Source organism: Sphaeramia orbicularis, chromosome 16 (genome assembly GCF_902148855.1).
Source record: "Sphaeramia orbicularis chromosome 16, fSphaOr1.1, whole genome shotgun sequence".
NCBI lineage: Eukaryota > Metazoa > Chordata > Actinopteri > Kurtiformes > Apogonidae > Sphaeramia > Sphaeramia orbicularis.
The window spans coordinates 32,133,001-32,155,123 of NC_043972.1; the positions used below are offsets into that span (position 1 = coordinate 32,133,001).

The 22,123-nt window shown below is 39.1% G+C and overlaps 1 protein-coding gene across 3 annotated transcripts in view; it reads left to right on the top strand.

Moving 5' to 3' along the window:
- Nucleotides 1–6,409: 6,409 nt before the first annotated feature.
- creb5b (cAMP responsive element binding protein 5b) overlaps nucleotides 6,410–22,123 on the top strand; it is a 41,545-nt gene continuing 25,831 nt past the window's right edge. Inside the window, exons 1-5 of one of the 3 annotated variants that reach the window (XM_030158304.1) lie at nucleotides 6,410–6,518; nucleotides 11,535–11,612; nucleotides 12,111–12,204; nucleotides 13,620–13,741; nucleotides 15,585–15,742. In XM_030158304.1, coding sequence (XP_030014164.1) covers nucleotides 11,559–11,612; nucleotides 12,111–12,204; nucleotides 13,620–13,741; nucleotides 15,585–15,742 — 428 coding nt within the window. In that variant the 5' untranslated portion in view covers nucleotides 6,410–6,518; nucleotides 11,535–11,558. Of the gene's footprint in view, nucleotides 6,519–6,559; nucleotides 6,830–8,140; nucleotides 9,422–11,534; nucleotides 11,613–12,110; nucleotides 12,205–13,619; nucleotides 13,742–15,584; nucleotides 15,743–22,123 lie in introns of those variants that run through there. The other 2 variants (XM_030158303.1, XM_030158305.1) reach the window with 2 other exon arrangements.

Consider the following 22,123-nt stretch of genomic DNA (forward strand, 5'->3'; position numbering starts at 1 on the left):
GTCCTTTATGAAATTTCTTATTCTTATTCTTATTCTTATTCTTATTCTTATTCTTATTCTTATTCTTATTCTTATTCTTATTCTTATTCTTATTTATTTATTTATTCCTTCATTCATTCATTCATTTTCTGAACCCGCTTTATCCTCACTAGGGTCGCGGGGGTTGCTTGGAGCCTATCCCAGCTACTTACAGGCGAAGGCGGGGTACACCCTGGACCTTTCACCAGTTCATCGCAGGGCTTATTTATTTATTTATTTATTTATTTATTTATTTATTTATTTATTTATTTATTTATTTATTTATTTATTTATGTGTTTGTTTGTTTGTTTGTTTTAATCCTTGTGGGCATCAATCAGTTGATTTTTTTTAACAATACCTAAATAGCATTACTCCTCCACAAATTAATAATTTCTATTCTGTTTACAATCCAAAACAATCTTTACAATGTGTTATGTCAGTAAAATACACAGTTAACACTGACACACATTTCAGATTCCCTGTTTTGTTTGCAGAAGCATGCATAACTCAGATATGTATCCATGAATGACAAAAAATAACAAGTGGTGCCAGGCATAACAAACCCAGCCCCTCGCACATATTTTGCCCATTATAATTACATGGGAAGATTTCAAAAATTCACAAAAAATTTGAACTTTGACCTACTGTTCCCAAAATATAATGAGATCTATTCTGGGCCACTGGCAATCTATAAAGTCAATTTGGTATGAATTCAACCAACAGTTTTGCTGCTAAAGACATTTGAAATTTCACCCATTATAAATAAATCGGGAATTTATTTATTTATTTTTTAAATTCATTAAAAATTTTAACTTTGATCCACATTTCCCAAATTGTTACGCGATCTATTCTGTGTCACTGGCAATCTATAAACCAAATATCATATGAATTCAACCAATAGTTTTGCTGCTAGAGTGTTAACAAACAAACAAACAAACAAACAAACGGAACTAAAAACAATACCTCTTGCCTTCCCTTTGGGGGGGCGGGATAATCCTACACTGCTATAAATCTAAAGTGTCATCACACAGGCAGTTCCATTCACATCCACCTAATGTAAATGTTACAGACTTGAGTGTTTGAGTGCAGTCATGTCACCAAGGTTATCAGCAAGGAACCTCCCAGTATGTGTGTTTGCTGAATTAGACTTTTAGCTGCACCGGACGGCTCAATGCTGATGTTTTGTTTAACATGACTTGAGTTCTGACAGACTAAATGTGGTGACTTGGCATTGAAAGATAAGGTGCTCATACAAATTTTCTAGTATTAAATTAAAGGTGCTCAAAAATATTCATATTGTTATAGTGTCACTGACAATCAGAGGAATCATTTTACACACTTTGGTATTAGTGACAAGTTCTCTAATATCTCCTTCCACTTTTTATACAGTAAAAGTATTGTTCAGATCCTCTTCAACAATTCAGATTTCAACATGTGTCAGCTACTAAAGAGTTAGTCTGGTTAATTCTGCTAAACCTGTAAAGATATTCATAGCCACACTATCACACTTTCATTACATGGTTAAGAGTTGTTTCTCCTTGTGAATCATGTGTCATGAAAGATTAGTCGTCTTATTTTCAAGACCTAAACAATAATGCACAACAAATGAATTTAGTTGCCGGACTGTTAGCTATGGAGTAATAGTTGGTGGCATTGCATTTATTAAAATTCACATTTTTTTATTTAATTATCAGTTTGAGTTTAAAAGCAGTTTAGATTTGTATCATTGCTTTGAAGGGAACTGGAAGAAGAATCTGAACCCTTTATTTTCAGACCTTGAAAAAGATTAGTTTCCTTAAATTTGCTGATGATGACTCTTTAGGCGTTTGTTTACAAATTGTAAACAAATGCCTAATGATTTGTAAATTACAAATCATCTAAAGGTAAAGATATCCATTGGAGGCTAATACAGTAGAAAATGGAATATAGAGTGGGTTAAAAATTGCCATCTTTCTTGTCTTTGGAAATACTGTACTGAAGAATGGCATGCAGTATTATTGCTCTCCCTGACACCAACATTTCCATCCCTCCAGGCACAGCCATCACAGCTCAAGTTACAGAAAGTAAGAAATCCATGTTTTACAGCAACACTACATCTGTCTGAAACATTGAACAGATAAATTCCATCTCTAAAACAACACATGAAATCACATTTGTTTTTGCATCACTTGAATCTTTGTACCTGCTGCAACAAAGAAACCTCAATGGTGCTAATCTTCCCAAGGTGATCTTACTGGAAAGCATTGCACAAAGGCATAATAATAAAAGGTTTAGTATAATATAGATCAAATCTTTTTTAGTGTGGGTCACTGACCCAAACTGTATCGGCTCTTTCCAACCTTAATAGTCTGCTCCTCTGGGAGCATAATGTTTGGATTGGTTGGGAAATATATAGGCAATAAAGAGACAAAAGGATGTCATAAACGTTGATTAAAGCTCTGGTTAAAAGACAGAGGCGGAGAAGCTCTGAGTTATGAGGGCTTTTCAGACTGCGTTATTGTTTCAGTGACAGAGCTCTTAGTACGTCTGGTGGAGTGGTCGCAGGTGAGTGGTAAACATTTCTCAATGTGTGAGGAGTCATTAATCCCTAGAGCCCAGGATGGCTTCACTACCACTGTCTGTGGCCCAAGAAATCACAGCCAGTTGGCACCAGCAGGTCACAGAGATCCAACATAAATGGTTTGTACTGCAAAGATGTTTAAATCTCAGCTAATGTGCTGTAGCTACAGCAGACAAAAACATAAACGTTGGGTGGAAAAACTATGCATTTTGTATGTTCATGACATTTGAGTGTGAAGCTGTTGATGCATGGAAGATTACTCTCATATTGGTTCAGTCATAAAAGATTAGTTTTGCAGAAAAGAAGGCAAAAGTCATGAATTTACTATAAGTAAAAACACAAGCTGCCACCCTTGCAGTAATACATTATACCCAACAAGACAACGTGGAGCCTCCCCTCAGGGTACCTGGTTTATGTTATTTGTCTAAATCAGGTTTGTCCACCAGTTGCATATTTCTTAATTATCATACCAATTATTATCCTTGTTATCATATCAGTGATCACATACTTTTTACACCATCTGGGAGCAACTGGTGGTAATGGTAGCTCTAACCCACCTGTAGACACTGTCACAACAGTAACAACTAGGCAGTAGAATATTACTGATGATAGAATAATAAACATGAGTGAGATTGTAATTTTACAGTTATTGACAAGAAACAATTAATTTACTGATCAAAATGATGGGGTTTTGATCACTAGCTGTACATATTTGATTTACATTAGGAGGACTGAATAATAAGGATTACCTGATTGCCCAGGGACAGAAAAACATCACATTGAGTTTGTAAATGTAGAAAACCACTCACCCATTCAGGCAAATGGCAAAAAGAATTAAACACTTTTTTTTTTTTTTCCAAGAGTCATCTCTATTATGAGTTACACATGAAAATTAAACATTCAATTCACTTTAATCTCTCGTACTATGTGAGAACCACTATAAGTAAAACTATTTGTACAGAGGCAAGTAAAAACTGGCTGAGAAAAGAAAATCTGTATTAATGTTGCACCTGGACAGGAGATAAGTTTTTATATTTGTGCATTAAAAAGCAAATGGAAGACAATAGTGGCAGGAGTTTTTGTTTGAGGGATTGCACTGCCTCTATTACATTAGTATTTGTAGGACATAGACATTCAGCTTTGGTGTAAAACAGGTATCAGAATCAATAAATAAGAAAATGTGATCAGTTGTATTACTTTGATGAATTTACTGACATAATTACTCCTTAACATTGGTCGTGGATGACATAAACAGTATGTCATTCAAAATCACTGTTCCTGTTATTCAGTTAAATTTGTGTCCTTGTATTTGTTGGGAAAATTATGTATTTTTCATGTTATCATTCTATATGAGTAAAGAAGGTTTTTTCATTCAAATTGGTCAGGCTTATTGACTTTTGGTAAAATACGATTAAGGATTACTATAATAATATGTGAGGGAAACATAGGAATAGGAATTAGAACTTTCACCATGTTATTATGTTACATTTTCAGCGTAGTTTGCTGTAGATTTTTGCATGATCAAAATCTAGTGAATCTAGTGAAAGTTTGCAGATCAACAGAACATTTACATTATTTTGTTGAAACATGTTTTGTCAGCATTAAAAAAATTAAATAAAATCTCTTAACAGTGTGTTACCAGCAGAACAACATACACAAATCATGAAAAAAGGAAGAAGCCACAGTAGAGTCTGACTTCAGTTTGCACAGAATTTCAGAAAATATTAATCAATAAATCACAGAGACAAAAAAGTCAGTGTATAACAGGAACAACCTGTTAAGGCATCTAATTAATCCAGTTCCAGAGTTTCAACATGAGCGTTGTGTTTGTCTTTTAAGTGATGTTTGAAGTCTCAGTTATTGATGACACTATACTTCTAGTGATCCCTGAACTTTTTCCCTGAGCTTAACACCCCAAATTTCAACCCTATATCTCCTTAAAAAAGAACTTGAATTGCTATAATGTCTGCATTTATACTGACTATTTCAGTGTCAACAAAGCATGTCTGAATGTTTATTGTTAAAACCTTGTTCAGTTCTCTAGATCTATTCAATCTTGTTGCATTATGTTTTTTTTTTAAATCTTATTAGGACTTGTACATTATGTCTTGTATCTTTTGAACACTTATCATCTTTTGGAATATAATTTTTGCCTTGTTCGTTCCTCTCTGCATTCCACATAGGTTACCAATTATTAACTTTTCCACAGGACACTCCTCTGCTATTTTGGAAAACTAACTCATATGGATTGGTGCTTCTAATCAATCCAGATTAAGTGTTGCAGCATGAGTGCTGACATCACTATACTTATGTGACAATCCCCCACTGACATCTATAGTGATCCACAAACTATTACAGGTTCAGTAAAACCAAAAAACATCTTGAATTGCTATAATGTCTACATTTTTACAGACAATTTCAGTGTTAAGAAAGTATGTCTGAAAGTCTCTTGTTCATTTCTGTAGATTATTTTCATCTTGTTGCATCTTTTATGTCATTTTTATGTTATTATAGTTTGTACACTTTTTCTTTCTTATATCTTTTACATAATTTTTGCCTTTTACATCTTCTCTGCATTTCATATAGATTGCAATTTATTAACCCTTTCATGCATGAACTGTGAGAGCCATAATCAAGATTTTTTGTTCCTGAGTGTTTTTATTCCTCGAGGCATTAAAAAAAACAATGCGATAGAAGTTGTTTTGATGACCCCATTTTTCATGGAGTTGCAAAAATGTCCACACAGCTGGACACCATGCTTTAAATTTTTGAAGCAAAGAAACATATTTACTGATAAACTGTGTGAAAACTATGAAATGAAAACATTTTTAATGCAGATAATCAGATGTTTTCTCACATTTTAACATACACTATAACTAGTCATTACTCACTTCATGGAGATAATATGCAAAAAAAAAAATGTTTAAAAAGACCCCTGTTCATCACATTTTAATAACAATAACTAGCAATTGATTTACACTCAAACATGTTAGTGCAGATCAGGTTTATTAAGAACAGTAAAGTTACAGTAACAGTATGAATTGCAGTGTATGGGATGGTGCGTGCACTGCAAAAATCTAAATCTTACCAAGTGCATTTTTCTCATTTCTTGTCAAAATATCTCATCACACTCAAAATAAGACATAATCACCTAAAGAGTAACTTTTTTTTTTTTTTTTTTGCTTGATTCAAGCAAAAAAAATCTGCCAGTGGAACAAGTGAAAACTATCTTGGTAAGATTACTTGAAATCAGATTTTGCAGATCTATTGTCTAAAAATAAGTGCTTATATCTCACTGAAAAGTTACTCTTTAGGTGATTCCGTCTTATTTTAAGTGTTATGAGATATTTGGACTAGAAATAAAAAAATATATACACTTGGTAAGATTTAGATTTTTGCAGTGTGAGCGTCCACTGTGTTCGCTGATATGGAACTAAAACAACAAAATCCATGAATATACAAGAGAACAGCTGTCCACTGTAGTGACCACTATGCCTGAAAGGGTTAATTCTACTATTTTAATTTGGGACATTAATTCACCTATGTTATTAGTTATGATTGTGTGCAGGCCCTTTTCACCCTGACCGCCACCCCTTTTTGGGCCCCGACCCTAAGTTTGGGAAACGCGTCATTAGGGGCCGCAGATCCATCAGCTGATTTGCATGTCTAATTGATCAGGACCGGAGATCCAGCTCTGCACCACACCCACTCCCGTCCACTCGGTCCCACAGTGTCCGCTGCTGCCTCTGGGCGTGCGTCCGGTAACTCCGCCCCGCTCGCGCCGCCTACACGGACCGCAATGATTTAGAAGTTCAGGAATCCCACGTGACGTCACCCCAGGGTGACGTTATGCTTCTCTAAATAGATCGTATTGTAATCTTTTCTCAGTCCAACGTGGTTTCTTCTCAGAGACTGCTTCACATTTTCTACACTTGTTTGGTAAGTTGAAAACCTTATCCGAACACGCGAGGATCCGTGCATGCGCGTCACGTTCGTTAAAGCGACCCTTGTTACTTTTTTTTCTCCTTCTTTTTCATGCAACAGCTTGTTTTGTTGTTCGCCTCACTCACGGCCAGGATAGTTTTTCTTATCCTTAACGTACCGATGCATGCAGGGAAATTGGACCAAGTGCGTAAAAAATGCGCGTTGGTTTAGTTGGAGTGTCCGCATTGTCATCCCACTTCGATGGCCTGTTGACTGTTGTTGAAGTTGAACGCGGAGTCAAGTGCTGCTCGGTCTCGGTCTGTCAGGTAGACTCTGCAGGAATTCATCAAGTCAAAATGCCACAGAAAGCTTTACTGCAGCGCATTTCTCTACATTACACTTGACATTAATCTAGCGCGTCTTGCAGTTTTTCCCGTGCGCTTTCCCAGAAGCCCTGCACCATTGTCATGCCTGTCCCATCTCGGGATAGACGGATACGCAGAGCCGGCGTTTGTTTGCGCGCTGCGGTTCACCAGCGATCGTCTGGAAAATGATAGAGCGGTGGTTTTACCGTTATGCCAGTTAAGAAGAAATAAGTGTTCCTTCTGGTCCCGAGGAAATTTATGTTCCTTTTTCTGATGAACAGCAGTGTTACCAACATTACGTCATTCTGCAGGCCAGTCGATATTTGATTAAGCGCTGAGATGTTGAGGGTTACTTTCAGGAAGGTTGCTGACAAGGCGTGCTTTGTGGCCACGGCTCGGGGAAAAAAAAAGATCTTTTAATCATTTGATTACCCTCCGCTGTCATTATGTTTATGTGACAACACTATCAATAACCACTTGTTTCTCATGCGCGTTGTTTTAATGTTAATTAATTATCGTGCAGGCTTCTAGTTTTATACCTTGTCTCCCCTTTAATTGGCTGCATCAATAACACTTCACAATGGGGTGTTAGAGTCTGATCATATTAGGAGTACCAAATCTGAAACCACCTACAAAGTAATACTAAAAACAGGACAGTAATGTACTTGAAATGTGCAAATTTTATTAAAAGCAAAATGATTTTTCCTTTCTCTGTTTTATAGTTAGGAGTCAAACTCCTATAAGCTACAGTACATAATATTGAGTTAATAATAATAAAGATAATAATTGCAATCCCTCTACTCTTAAAATAATAAATCATAATCTTACTCAAAGTGCACATATTGCATACTCAATAAAATGATACAGAACCTCATGTTATAATACAAAATACTTCAAAATACTTTAAACCTACTGGAAAACTTACACTGCACTACCTTCATGCAAAAGTAATTCTCTCCATATTTTGTTGCACTTGATTGCGATCCAGTCATACATAGCAGCAATGAAATGTGACCTGCAATGAGTTTATTTGTTGATGCTGTTACAAGTGCTCAAGGTGAAACATTCCTCTGGTAATGATTGTGCTAATAGGACAGGGTCAAATAACAGTGATCATAGCACTTAGAAAATAGCCAGGCAAAACAGTGTTTACAGCAGTCTTATTTTATTAATCCAAAAAAATAAAAAAATAAAATAAAAATTCTGAACATTTGAATAGAAATATAATCCAAAAGATGTGTGTCTTTTCCAGCACTGCTATGAAACTTAGTGTGACTAATACTGTGAGGGAGACATTTTTGTATTTGTCATGAGTTTACATGTTTTGCGGTTCAGACTTGTAAATGATAGCTGTTGAGGTTTACATTGCAGCAGTCTTTTTTGTCACGCATAGAAGCAGGAGTTCAGGGCAGACACTGTGTGAGAGTTCTACGCCTCAGGCATCGCCGTGATCATGCCTTGAACTTGTGCTGTCAAAGTGCAGGCAGTGAGGGGATGGAGATTGGGATTGCTGCTCTTGTTTGTGCTTGCTTTTAACCCCAAATGCCTTTACACCCAAATCCCCTTTTTCCTTTTTCCCCTCACCATATTGTTTAAATTGTAATATATGGTCTACCTGGAGAATTCCTTCCTAGTTTCTGTTGAAATTGAACTCCGGACCCTAATCCTTCCCCTCGCTCACATCAGGATATAGTTAATGTAAAGTGTAACCAAATTTCCTCTGCTAAACTAAAACATGTATATCAAACGACGGCCAAGTGACCCTTCCGAGGAAAGGGCGTTGAGTCCTGATAATTTGAAGTGTGAAACCTATTGGATAATTCACAGAGACATTCACAGAAGTAACGGTAAAAGTTTTATGTGTCACATGGCTTTAATTTCTTGGAAATATGATGAAATGATGAAAGATCCCTTTTTAGAAACAGGAAGATAAAATCAAAATGTCTATTTGCATTAGAAATCACAGGCAATCTTTCCCCTACTTTTTTTATTAGTGCTTTCTAATGACATAATCAGTAAACATTGGATTTAGATGCATTTATTTCTAGATGTGACTTAAAAATAAAAACTGTGACCGATTGTGGAACAAAACTTGTACCAACAACTGAAAACACCATGTAACTGCATTTAAGATAGTAATGTAGCCTAAAATTAGTTTGCATTTGTGCAGATTCCACTTCTAATCCTTCTCACCGCGTCAGTGTAGTTGAGGTTCAGAGTCAGGATCAACGATGTTTGTTGTATCACAGGAGACCAGGTGAGTTTTAGGGGCCCTGCAGAAGAGACAGAGTGAACTGGTGACAGAAAGAGAGACCAGGGCTCATTGCTCTTTGACAGAGAGACCCTGTCCAGACGCTGTTCTGCAGGCTCAGTCATGAAGTACAGCTTGTTAGGAAAACAGCACTGCTTAGCATAACACAATATTTGAGTGTTTTGACTATGCTTGAGGAAATAGTCTGTACCCATGAAAAAGACACGCATGTATGAAGGGATTTATGCTGGACACGTCACGTGCAGTTGGCTTGAAGTTTTGATGCATTTCAGGACTGGCAGGTAAAGAGGTGTTACATTTTGTGCTTTAAATGTGTAATAATCAGTGTAAACTGTAGTAATTGCTTCTATAAATACTGTAGGTCATATGCATGATAAACAACACATGGAGTGATGGTAAAAAATATTAGTCTTTATTTTGTTTACGTAGATTTGGAGACAGAAGATAATAGCAGAAAACCTCCTATATTCTTTGCTCTTATTCCTTCTTATCACTAGTACTTTGACGTGTTTCGCATATTATGAGTGTCCACATCTGTAAAGACCCTAGTCCCTGAGTGCAAACTTCAACAGGATGATTAAATCTTCCAGCGAGGAGCTTGAATGTTCTTTTGTTTGTGTATCCCATATTAAGAGACATGCATGTTCGGTTTTGAGAATCAGCCTCAGTATTCATCATCACAGCTCTGGTTTATCACTCGAGATTCTTCGCTTCTTGTTTAGGAGACTTACTAAAGACTGCCTTAACTCTTGTTTCACTCATTTATACAGTTCTTAGACTGTGAAATACCGCTGGGCTTCTGTAGGAGTCGCAGGTGGTGACTCCATTTCACCGGACAATCATAAGACATCTATGACGGGGCTTCAAAAAGTTAGTGGAAAAAGGACAGTTGGAAAAAAAGGTTTAAGTTATGATGTTTATTTTTCAACATATGCTCCATCTAGACTGCATGTAGACTCATCTACACTTCTGCACGCATTGATACCAGCCTTTAAGTCCATCTGTGTAAAACTGAGGGTCATGTGATTTAAACCATGTCTTTTTCCACCAACTTCTTGAAGCCTCCTCATATATAAGAGACACACAGTGAGACAGTAGGTACCAGTCGCCAACTGTGATCTTCAGACAGTAGGGAGCGTCAGAAGAATGCTCTATTAGTGCAGTGATTTTTTTAATGTACGTACTTAGTATTATCTATAATGACAGCTATATGTTTTTAATGTAAAGTGAAAGTCTAACTAAGTTTCGAAGCCTGAAAAGAGGTGCAAGAAAGCATACCAGAAAAATATTCTACATCTATAAAGTCAGAACTGTTTTACCTACTGCTTAGTTATTTTATTTATGTAAAGAATATTAACAATGCAGTTGCTATTGGCTTCATACTAAGAAGCTATTAAAGTGCACCTGTTATTTCTGCTACATTTTCTTTGTTATCCTGCCATAAATATAAATGAACACTAGATTGTTTTTGCCATTATTTTCTTCTGGATGTCGAAAGCAGCCTGTGTCTTTCCTGTGCCTGCCTGCTGTGTGTATAATAGTTTCTGTAAGTAAACGAGGTCACATTTAATAATATTTCTAGGGCTTTATTTTTACACGCATCTGGATGATATTTATATTAAACACATTACAGGTGCTGCTCCATGAGTTTGGGAAGTTTAGCTGCTTTCAATTTAATTTGTTATTAAAATGTCTACAATGATAATTGCAGCCATTATGGTTTCAGCATGATGCATGACTATGGCTCTATTTTAATGGGCATTTACTGTCAAATTATATAGTTGGCAGTAGTTGCTGGTAAACAAATAATAATGCTCCTATTTTTGTTTCATTTTGTTTTTTTTTAAGTAAACACCTGTGTTTTCTGTCTACACCTGGTGCACTGTTGCTTTTGCAGCATTCTATTCTATTGTTCCTGTCACTGAGAAATGTATAAAAAATAAGAACTAAATTACATCCATTAATGAAAAATTGATGCTTTAGATGTAAAGTTCAGTCTATTGAAAAGTTGGTGAAAGTGGATGTCTCATATCTATCAACACTTAGGCCAAATTCCGTAGCATCTGTAAATAGATGCAAACACATACACTTTGTCTTTATGCAGCTAAGTCTTAGAAAAACATAGCAATTAGAAAAATCTGTTTAACTTTTACTGTTTATTTAAGTATGTCAGTGCTTCATTTAGTCATCTAAAGCCTCTTTTTGAGAGCGTAGCCTGGATGTCATTTTAAAAGATCTTTTCTGTAATATGACAAAAGCGTATGTTTCTAACTTAAAATAGCCACACAGCTGTTTCATGTGCAATAGCAATTTTATGTCTAAAGCGATCCAGTGAGTGAATTTTTCCTTTTGGAAGCTGATGGGGAAAGCTAACACTTATGTCTGCTTTTGTAGTTTTATGAGAAGTTGGCCAGAGTGATGAACTCAGACCAGGAAAGGCCGTTCATTTGCAACGCTCCTGGCTGTTCTCAGGTGAGTACGTCAAGACAAAACAACACAAAGCGTGTGCCTGTGTGTGTGTGTGTTTGTGTGTGCCTGTAATATGAAGAGCACTACATTGAGGAGACCTGAGGAGTAGGTTACTGCCTCACGCATGAGGAAGAATAGCATGAAACCGAGAGAAACACAAACTGTAAATAAAGCTGCAGGTGTAAAAATACCTATAGAAACAGATACCCTTTGAAGTCAACACCCAGGCAGAATATTTTTGGGCGTAAAAACGGCTACTTGGGGTAATTGTCAGGATTATTTGACTTTTTATAATCACTTGTTAGACCCTTTTCACAGCAGAGATGCTCATCATAAAATGAAAAACATTGCATTCAGATCCTAATATTCAACATATCAAAGAATTTAAGTTGTATTTTATCTGACTTTCATTTTATCATTTATGTTTGTCCTTATCCCACTGTGACATCAAAAAGTTTTATGTTTCCCTTTGATTACACAACACTTCTACATCATCTGCAGCGATTCCCCACGGAGGACCATCTGATGATACACCGACACAAACATGAGATGACCCTTAAGTTCCCCTCCATAAAGAACGACAACATGTTATCAGGTGAGTTACAGCTACTGCACTACCACAGCAATCCTCAGAGGAAATCTGTAGCGTGTTTGCAGGTGTGTGTGCGTCGATGACTCATGCACAGACCCACTTGTCTATCATCAGAAAACTTTATGGCGTGTCTATACCAGTTGTTTACAGTAATGTAAATCGAATGACACATGGTACTTTGCAGCTCAGCTTTATTCAATGCACGCCACTTATGCACACTTCAGCAGGATAAAGAGACGCTGACGTATGAATGAAGAAATGAGCATGTCAAGCTCATTATGTTGATGTACAGTGACACTTTGCTTTGTGTGATTTCTTTGTCTGTTTATCAGAGATGTCTAGGATTTTGTTGACATATCAGGAGATATTTTATGGACAGTGGAGTGTACAGGCCCCAGGTGACTTGTTCATCTGTATCTGCTCAAGGATAATCCATAAGTCTAGATCACCATTCTTAGAAATTGCTCTGCCACTCTAGACAGAAGTGCAAACAGCTCCAGCCATGCTGCTGAGATTGTGTCTTCTTTATTATTTACACTCAGCTGGACAGCAGGATCAGATTTTCTAGGCCGGGTGTCCTTACCACCTGAGTTACAGCGCCGAGTATTTCTCTTATTGAGACCTTGAACTCGGGGTAAAAGAGTCAGTGGTTATACTGTAAAGTCACATGGTAACAAGCCCCCAGCTAGAACTATTGACCTCCTACCACATTTACTATATATGTATCATATGCATCTTCGATTCATTTTCATTACTCACCTTTCTATTAATGGACCGTATGCTTATTCTTTGCATACCAAATGGAAAAACTGTAGTTATTTTAAAACTGTATTTTGGATACACTGGCCACGATGAAAGTTTGAGTCAAACTCTTGTCTAGCCTGAATGGATAAACAAAGCATGAAGTATGCTTTTAGCCTTTGAAACAAGCCTGATCCTAAAATCACCTTCAACTGTCTGAAACCTGATCTGTGTGTGCCCCCCCACAAAGTCAAGTTGAATACCACAGCTCAACAAATGAGACCCCCACTCAGTAGGTGGGATCTGTACTATATCAGTTGAAATGGTGCTGTCAAAGGTAGTATCTCTCCCTCTGTAACAGTATTGGATGAATGTTTTCTTACAACTCTGAACAAACAATGTACATTCTTTGCTTGTTGTCATTATTTGGGTCTATGTTACTTGTTCTGGGTCCACATAATAACAGACATAAAAATAGGTATCACTTTAAACTATACAGAACCAAAAGATCAAGTAATGTTGAAAGCAGATATTATATATAATGTGTGTAAAGCCATTAAAAGAAGAAAACAGGATTTAGGTCTCACTCTGTTCCCTGTGCTGCACAAACATGATGTATGAGCAGCCTGACTAACAAGCATCAGTTGCTTCTGAAGCTATTTTTCTTTGTTTTCCAGACCAGACACCCACGCCGACACGCTTTTTGAAGAACTGTGAGGAGGTTGGACTGTTCAGTGAGCTGGACTGCTCCATTGAACAGGAGTTTTGCAAAGCCCAGGAAGAAGAGGACAGTAAACAGGTACTGCAGGAACAGAAAGCAAAGCCTCAGGCTGAGAAACGTTGAGATGAACCCAAAGCCACAGCCACCCACAGGGTTGGGGTCAGATGGTAATGAACTGTTATCTGCTGCCATCATCAGTCATTTTACTAACAACAGCCCACACACTTTGAACTGATGCACATACTTTTAATAGACTGAAAACACCTAGACCTCATTTAACCGCACTCTGCTCACTAGTTGAAAAGCTGATAACCACAGAAATGTATACCTCTACAATTGTTTTTCCCGTAGTTTTATATTTTTAGCCAAAGAACACAGAGGTGTGTATTAAAGCCTCAGAAGGGAGAATTTATTTTGGCATCTTTGCATGAAAAACCAATAGTAACCTTTCAACATATTATAATTCAAGTGGTCTGAGAAGAAACTAGACCCTTGTAGGCCATCTTGTCGCAGTTGTTGTACTTAAGAAAATCTAGCCGTTGACTTGGGATTGTGGCTAGTCAGTATTTTTCAGACAAAAATGGGTGAGTCACAGTCGGAATTATCATTGTAAAGACTCCATTTGACACATCTATACTGGACACACTCCATAGAGGCCATCTTTCTACTCAGTCAATATAGGACAAAGCTTGGAGAGCTGCAGGAGAAGGAGATTTCAAGACTGCTCTTTTCTTGTCCTGATTTCTGTCCTATGCAGTCGTAGGCCCTTGTTGTGCCCTAGCCAACATCAGTCTTGCTGACAGTGACAGACAGGGCTAGCAGGTGAACATTTGTCACCCACCACAGGTGAGGAGAAGAGAGATCAGATTCTCCACCTGTAACTTCAAACAGCTCTCCAGTCATCTTGCAGCGAGGGAGTCCTATTTCTTCCCAGACGTCAAGGCAGACCCCTGAGACAACTTTTGTGGCAGCAATAAAAGACTTGGCCAGACGTTCTTGCATGAGAGCAGAGTCGCAAAGCTCTGACATTTGACAAAGGGGTGATCATTTATGCATTATAGATCAGCCCTGAGGCACCTCTACCTGAAACATAGGTACTAGTCAAATCACCACAAGACAGACTGCTTATCTAATGTCTAGAGAGATGTGCAGTGAAGCTGTAGCTAAGCTGTTGTCTGGGTGGTTTGGCTCTGGAGCTTGTCTGCACTCAGGTCAGCCATGTCTAGCCTCCCCAGCCTATGTGGTTTATGATTGGAGGATCTGCTAAGTCAGCAGGAGGCGAGTCAGAGCAAGACTCTTTGGGAGTGCAGAACACATTAACCTGAGATAAAGAGTGAAAGCTCAAATTCAGAGAAAAACAGAAGTTGTCTCATTTATTCAGATACAGGGCTATTATGAGTAAAAGATTTGTATTTATATTTACATTCCTCAAATATATTAGTGTCAGTAGCTGTTTTAAGTAAAAGACCTTCTATATTTCAAATATCTGCACTGTATCCTCCTTTATATGTTTGATTGTTGCCATTGGATGTTTCACGTTGACTCCTGCAAATCAAGTTAATGATCTTGGCATCGCTGCCAAGATACAGGAGTAAGGCTTTGCAATATGTAGTAATAACAATGTATATAGAGCAAGGTTATTTGGAAACTTATATGCCTTTACATGTAACAGAGGTAAAACAATGAAAATGTCTTATTGGGTAAAAGAATTGAAAATGTGGTCTTCATTATGCAGCTCCACTCATGAGAAGGCTGCAGATGATAGTTTATGTAGTTCCTCATTACCCATTCAAGCTGGGTGTATGGTGCCCAAGGCCAAACAGTTATAATGCGAGAGCTGTGATGAAACTGCAACTTACTGGAAAGAATGTGACACTCTTGACAGTTTCCTAACTTTGTGTGCTTTTCTCTTCCACTGCAGAGCATCTCACTGCACGGTCAAGCAGGCCAAGGCCAGCACCAGCAGGCCCACTCACGGATGGGCAACCACGATACCAGCATAGTGATCCAGCAGGCCCTGCCCTCTCCTCAGTCCAGCTCCGTCATCACTCAGGCTCCCTCCACAAACCGACAGATAGGGTGAGTGGACCATGCAGCTGGAATAATAAGAAATGTTTTTTATGTTTATCTTTATTCCACTCGCTATTATGAGGGTGTCTTGTTTGTTGCTTCTGGCATTTTGAAGAGCTGCCGACAGAATGAAAATTATCTGCAAAGTTTAGTGATGTATTCTCTCACCTCAAGTGCGTCTCTGTTATAGCGACAGCCTCAGGCTTGGCCTTGTCCCTTTGTGTCCGTGCCGGTTGTCATCGCCTCGTAGTCTCTGAGGTAATGTCAGGGTTTTGTTACATTCGGAGCAGTGTGTGTGCGGAGCTGGCGATTCATGTTTTGCTGTTCATTCAGTATTGTCCCACAGCAGAGCATGCCAAAGAGGGTCCCAGAGGACAAGATGAGGTCATTGTTGAAGCCTCAGCCGTGAGTGCTTTTACAACAGTTTAGCGTTTCATGCTCTAAAATAGTCCCTTTCACTGTATGGGAATGGCGGCTAGTCTTAGAGCTGTGTTTCTGTGACACTTCTGTAGTGCCATGGTACATCCGTTAAGGTGCAGCAGGTGTAGACAGTAACAGCAGTCACACATATGGTGCTGCTTTGTCCTTTATCTTTAAGAACTGTTTGTAGACTTATGGTCATTTTCTTTCACATCATTATCAGACATGTCCACTTACTATGTATTGCGCTGCTGATTTTACACATTCTACTTATCATCAGCTTTTTGGGAGTTCCCAACCTTTTCTGATGTTTTTCATTTTTCAGTAACATGATCATTACAATACAAAAACATACGGTTTTCCCTCATGTGGACACTCCACTGACCTCATTCTTTCCTTATACCTTAAACTTAACTATCTTCATACTTGTGCCACAGCTTTGTTACTGTAAACCATGCCTGTGGCGAGCTGGTTAGACATTGAGATGGCTCAGTGTTAGGCCTGTGCTGTGTCAAGGTTGTCCTGTGTAGATTTACAGCTTGAGGAGCTAGTGAATATTGGATGGGAGGCCCATCACTAAGCCTGACTGACACCCCGTCAGACTCTTTGTCGAGAACAGGGATGGAATTTCATCCCCTTGAAGGAGCAGCAATCACTGCCAGTAACAGAGACTTTGCAGGGCCTGCTTCACCTGAGTTTACCTGTCATTAAAAACTCCTCACCTTGCTAAAGCAAAGACACACCACTTCACTTCTGTTCTCAGTCTGTTGTGATCACAAATCCTTCACTCTTTCTTTTTGAGACTGGTGGTTTCATTTCTTGTGCACACAAAACAAATGTCAAAAAGGAGAGATGGTGGTTAATTTTGGTGCTTCTGTAATATTTGATGCTGCCCGTGGGAAGTACCCTAGTTGCCTGTTTACTGTATTCAACATGAATAGGGAGGTCATTTTGGATGAGCAGATTCACACGAAAGAAAACCGATCTGGAAATGTTCACATCAGCAGGAAAAAGGGTTGAGGAAACCCCTCCAGTGAGAAGCAGTGCTTCCACAGGAAGCCATTAGGACCTACCAAAGGCTCTGTACACAGGGTCTCTCCACAGGAACTTCCTACACACTGAACCAGCCGGACACTCCACAGACCAGTCCAGCTCTGCCTAGGTGGAGAAAGAATCGCCTTGATTGTTTAGGTCAAATCAGTAGTTCCCTTTGACGCCTGTGGTAATGCCTCGTATCTCTTACTGAGATAAGGCAACACCCGCTGTTAGAGAGGAAAATGTGAGTCTATAAAAGTACATGTTATTTGTCAAATCCACAGTTTCTATTGTGCAAATATTGATCCTTATAATGCATTTTTAACCAAAATGTCTTGCGTGACATTTAGGGATAGTTATCCTTGTAAAGAAATAAAATTATGTATGTAATCAGGGCAGGCATATAAAGTCTTTATTCTTGACACTCTTCATGGTGTCCTGTGGAGAATATATATAGGTCTGAATGAGTAGAAATCACCAAATGAAATCAGTTTAATCTCAGTTCCATCTGCTTCCCTGGTTCTCAGCTCTGCTAAATGCACAGCGTGAGCATCCAATGAATTAGGATAACAAGTCATTTTCATTGCTCCACAATGTTTACTAAAGAGCTTTGAGGCTTGGAATCAATTAGGATTGGCTTTCCTCAAGTCCATTTACTTTAGGGTTGAGCTGGGCCTGCAGCTGTGAAACCTGAGGACCTCTCGCTCGCTCTCTTTTTTTTTCTCTTGCTTTCTGCTCTGAGTCCCTAAACAAGGTCTTTGGGGAGCTACACTGACACAAACCAGTGTTAAAAGCAGGCAAAAGAAACAGCCAGCAGATCATAATGTCACGGCTATCATTATCATACAAAGGGAAATGGTGTCCAACAGATTTGAATGCACTCTGCTTTTCAATTATAAACATCTGGCGCTGAGTTATGTCAGAGTTAAATACGTTGGACATTACTAGTCAACCATGTGAGATACAACATTCTGTGGAAACCTCAACCTTTTGACTTGTAAGGGGAGATGTGCGGGTAGATGGGTGTGGGCACACGCAATGAAAATGACATTCTTCTTTTCTGGCTCTGTGGAGGAATTCGTCTCCATTATATACACAATCAACCTGAATGGACCTGGTTAAGAGAGAAGTAATTATAGTACAGATGCAGTAAAATATCTGGGTATCAGTTTATTATGATGTGGTTTTCCAGTAATTCTCTCAGTTATAGATTGTAGAATAACAGGTGCTTTGATTATATGACTGTTCTTTCCTCAGTAGCTTCAATAAGTAATTGCTGCATAAACCTAAATATGCAATCTCCACATCCACTCATTTTTTTTAATGTCTTCTAGCTTTGGGTTGTCACTATATTAAATAGACAAGTTATTTCAGACAATGTTTTTTTCTTTTATACTTATATCAAGTTTTATGTTGTGTTGGAATTGTCACTTAAATGTATATAGAATTTGTTATCAGTCACATGGTATATGTACAACTTTACACTTACTGTGCACAGAAGTTAATTTATGGCTATGTTTCCCATGTTGCTTAAAACAATAGATAGATTAATAGGTTTCACACCTCAAAGCCAACAGCTTCTTGTGGTCCTTTGTTTTGCCTTTAAGGGAAGTAGCATAAATAGGTATGTGGTCTTCTTGCATTCTGATCAGCAGAGTTTCGTGCAAAGCCTGAATGCAGAATGACATATGTGTTATAAACTTCCTGTGTGTTTTTTCAGCAAAATTGGGTGATATGCTGATTGACTGTTGCAATCTACCATGTGCAAGATCTTGTGTGGGATGGCTTTCTTTTGCTTAAAAAAAAAAAAAAAACAGCTTCATGAAGCATTTTGCTTTGCTTAATACAGACTATAATCATTGTCGTAGTCTAGATGAGCTAATTTAATCTCACTGTGTGTCACGATAAATCATTTCATAACTGTAGGATCTCTCAAGCACTTAAGGTTCTTCTGCAGTTGTAGTACATTTCATTAATGGTAGATTAGTGGTATTGAGAGTTCTTAATTCCACAATGTAATGAAACATTTCTGTACATTGCATAACACGTGTTAATTAAATGGCATCTGATTTCTACATCCATTGTGCAAGTACCAGAACAGAGACGTCTGTAAACCTCTGCAGGGACTTATGAGTGTTCCAGGGACAAACTTTGACCTCTTGAACTTCACAATTTAAACAAAACTTCCTTTATTATTGTTTATGATTAGATTGCATTCAGAAAGTGATGATAAGGAAGGAGGTCCGTCCTGAGAGCACGAGCACGAGACCTCTACCAAATGCCTGAGGTGCCCTCATGTTCTGTCTTGATGAATGCCCCTTCTACAGGCAAATGTGGTCTACACTAACTTGTGTATCCACCAAAGGGCTAATGAATGAGCAGTAGCGTATAGTTACAATAGAAGAATAAACAAAGGTAAAGGAAAACATAGGTGTACAGTGTGATCAATCACCAAAAAGGAGGAAGAGAAAAAGAAAAATAAGAGAATGAAGGATGTACATCTGACCTGAATTAAGATGAGCTCATTGTGTACTGCAGTGGGTTTAATAGTGCGTTTGTAGAGGAACGCCCAGACTCTGTTCCCTCTCATTCCAGCGGGACTGTGTCATCCCTGCCCCGGGGCCACCACACATGCAGGCTCCTGCACAAGCAACACACACAGGGACATGCCTCACAGCTCTGGGGATCTCAGGGATAACAGCACGAGGAAGTGTGGAAAAGGGGGATCAGAGGTGGACAGAGGAGAGGAAGAAAGGGATCAGAAGTGGATGGAGGAGAGGAAGAGGGGGAGCAGGAGGTAAATGGAGGAGAGGAAATGAAGGATCATGAGGGTGGAGAAAGAGAAGGAAGGCATCAGATGTGGAGGACACAGGTTTTAGACCATGAGAAGGGAGAGAAGTTTGAAAATAGCAAGGTGGAGGAAAGGATAAGAAACATGTCTGCACATGGGAAGGAAAGGATAGATCATGTTTGGATTGAAGCATGGATAAATGGGATCAGAGAAATGAAGGTGTGGGAAAAATGCAGAGATTACGAAAGAAAAGTGAAGATGGAAAACTGAAGGAGGAACAGAGGAAAGAGACTGGCTGACAGGAATCAGGTGGTGGTGGTAGAGAGGAAGAGGAGGGTCTAGGAAAAAAATGAAATGGACAGGTTATGATAAATGAGGAGGAGGAAAAAACAACTACAGCAGTAAAATTGAAAGGGGAGGTACCGTACATGCATGCCACTAGTCAGGTGCTGCAAGGAGATGCCAGGTTAAGTTGTAAGAGGATGACATATTTGTGGAGGTTTTTTTTTCACTGGTGATGGGAGTGTACTGACATGCTTTTGTTGAAAATGAAAGACAACCCATCTTCGCTGCTCTCAGCCAATGGAATGTAATGAATCCAAACAATATCATATTTGGGGAATAGATACCACAACACTCTGGTAATTTGTTGCACAGTCTCATTCATCACTATCAGTTGTGCTTTGGCATGGTTTTACTCAGCTTGAGGCTCACTAATGTGAGGACACCCCATCCCAGATCTATCCCACCATCCTTTGGAGTGTAGCACCCTCCCAGCATCCATTCCTCTGCAAGCTCACTAATAAAAGTCAGCTTGTGTCGTAACCCATTAGTGCTGATTTATTTGATCAGATTCGTATTATTTCCTCAGTCCAAACCCCATGGCACTCTCCTCCCACCAGTGATTAAAGGCAGTAAATCAGGGGCAGGTCCTGTGTAGTGTTTACTCAGAGAGCCAGGCAGCTGCAAGCTGTTTGAGGCCCTTGTTTCTCTCTCTGTTTACCTCCGTTCCCATGGCGACTGCACCACCGTCTCCCGAACGTCTGGAAGTTGGCCCTGGGCTGTTTTGGTTACGTTCGAAAGTTTTTAGCTGCTGTGTCTACCCAGAGCTCACAGTGACTTCACCCAGTGAGGAGTGAGTGCAGCGATGTTGGACGAGTCAAGGAGGGAAAGAGAGGGAAAAGCGAGAGGAGGGAGGGACAGAAATCTGGGGGTAGGCAGGCACAGGGTGGGGGGAGGGCGAAAAGCCAAGAGCATTACATCATTGCTGGAGCAGAGTCAGAAAGGGAAGGATATGAGTCAGTGAACTGACTGCACCTCTCTCTCTCTCCCTCTCTCTCTTGCTCCTCTTGGACGAACGCCAACCCCCTTGTGTTTAAGTCCCAGTACTTGAGCTGGAGTTGGGACCGTGGAGACTCGGACAGTAAAACTTAGTGTGGGCGCAGACAGCAGGATTTGCAGGTTAGAGCAAGTGTGGCCACCCTGAGGGGTCCAGAAAGAGTTATATGGGATTATCAGGACAATGAGTGGTTGTCAAATCTGTGGAGAAAAACAGCAGTGTGATGGGGGATAACTTAAAGCAATGGACTGTAAAGCATGGGAGAAAAAGCAAAAGACGGCCTTAGGAAGGAAAGAAGGTCTAGCAATGATGTCATGGTGAAGCGAAGGTGGGCGGGGGAGATGGTTGGATGGTGGTTCTGGGGCGGGGATTGTGGAGGAAGCCGGGCTGAGAGCAAGGCACTCAGTAATGTGAGAGTGCAGGGTCAGGACTGCAGAGTGTCTACCTGCTGTCCCCCGGGGCCCACAGCCCAGGCTATTATCAATCCCCTCAGTGGAGCCACAGCCTGTCATTATTCACTCACATACATGCATACACACATGTTCACACAGGGCTTGATGAACATTCACACAATATGCACACACACTGATTCTTACACATGAAGCTGCTGACTCCAGTAAACGGGCCCTTCATGTATTCACAGGTGAACAGATAATAAAGTGCAAAAAAGAGTAAAAAAAGAAATAAAATAGTTTGTAAAATAGCAGCTAAAGATAACACAATGCATTTTTGCTTTTAACATGTTTGCTTTTAAAAATGTGGGTGCAATAGAGAAAATTATTATCGAATCACACTATGGTATCTT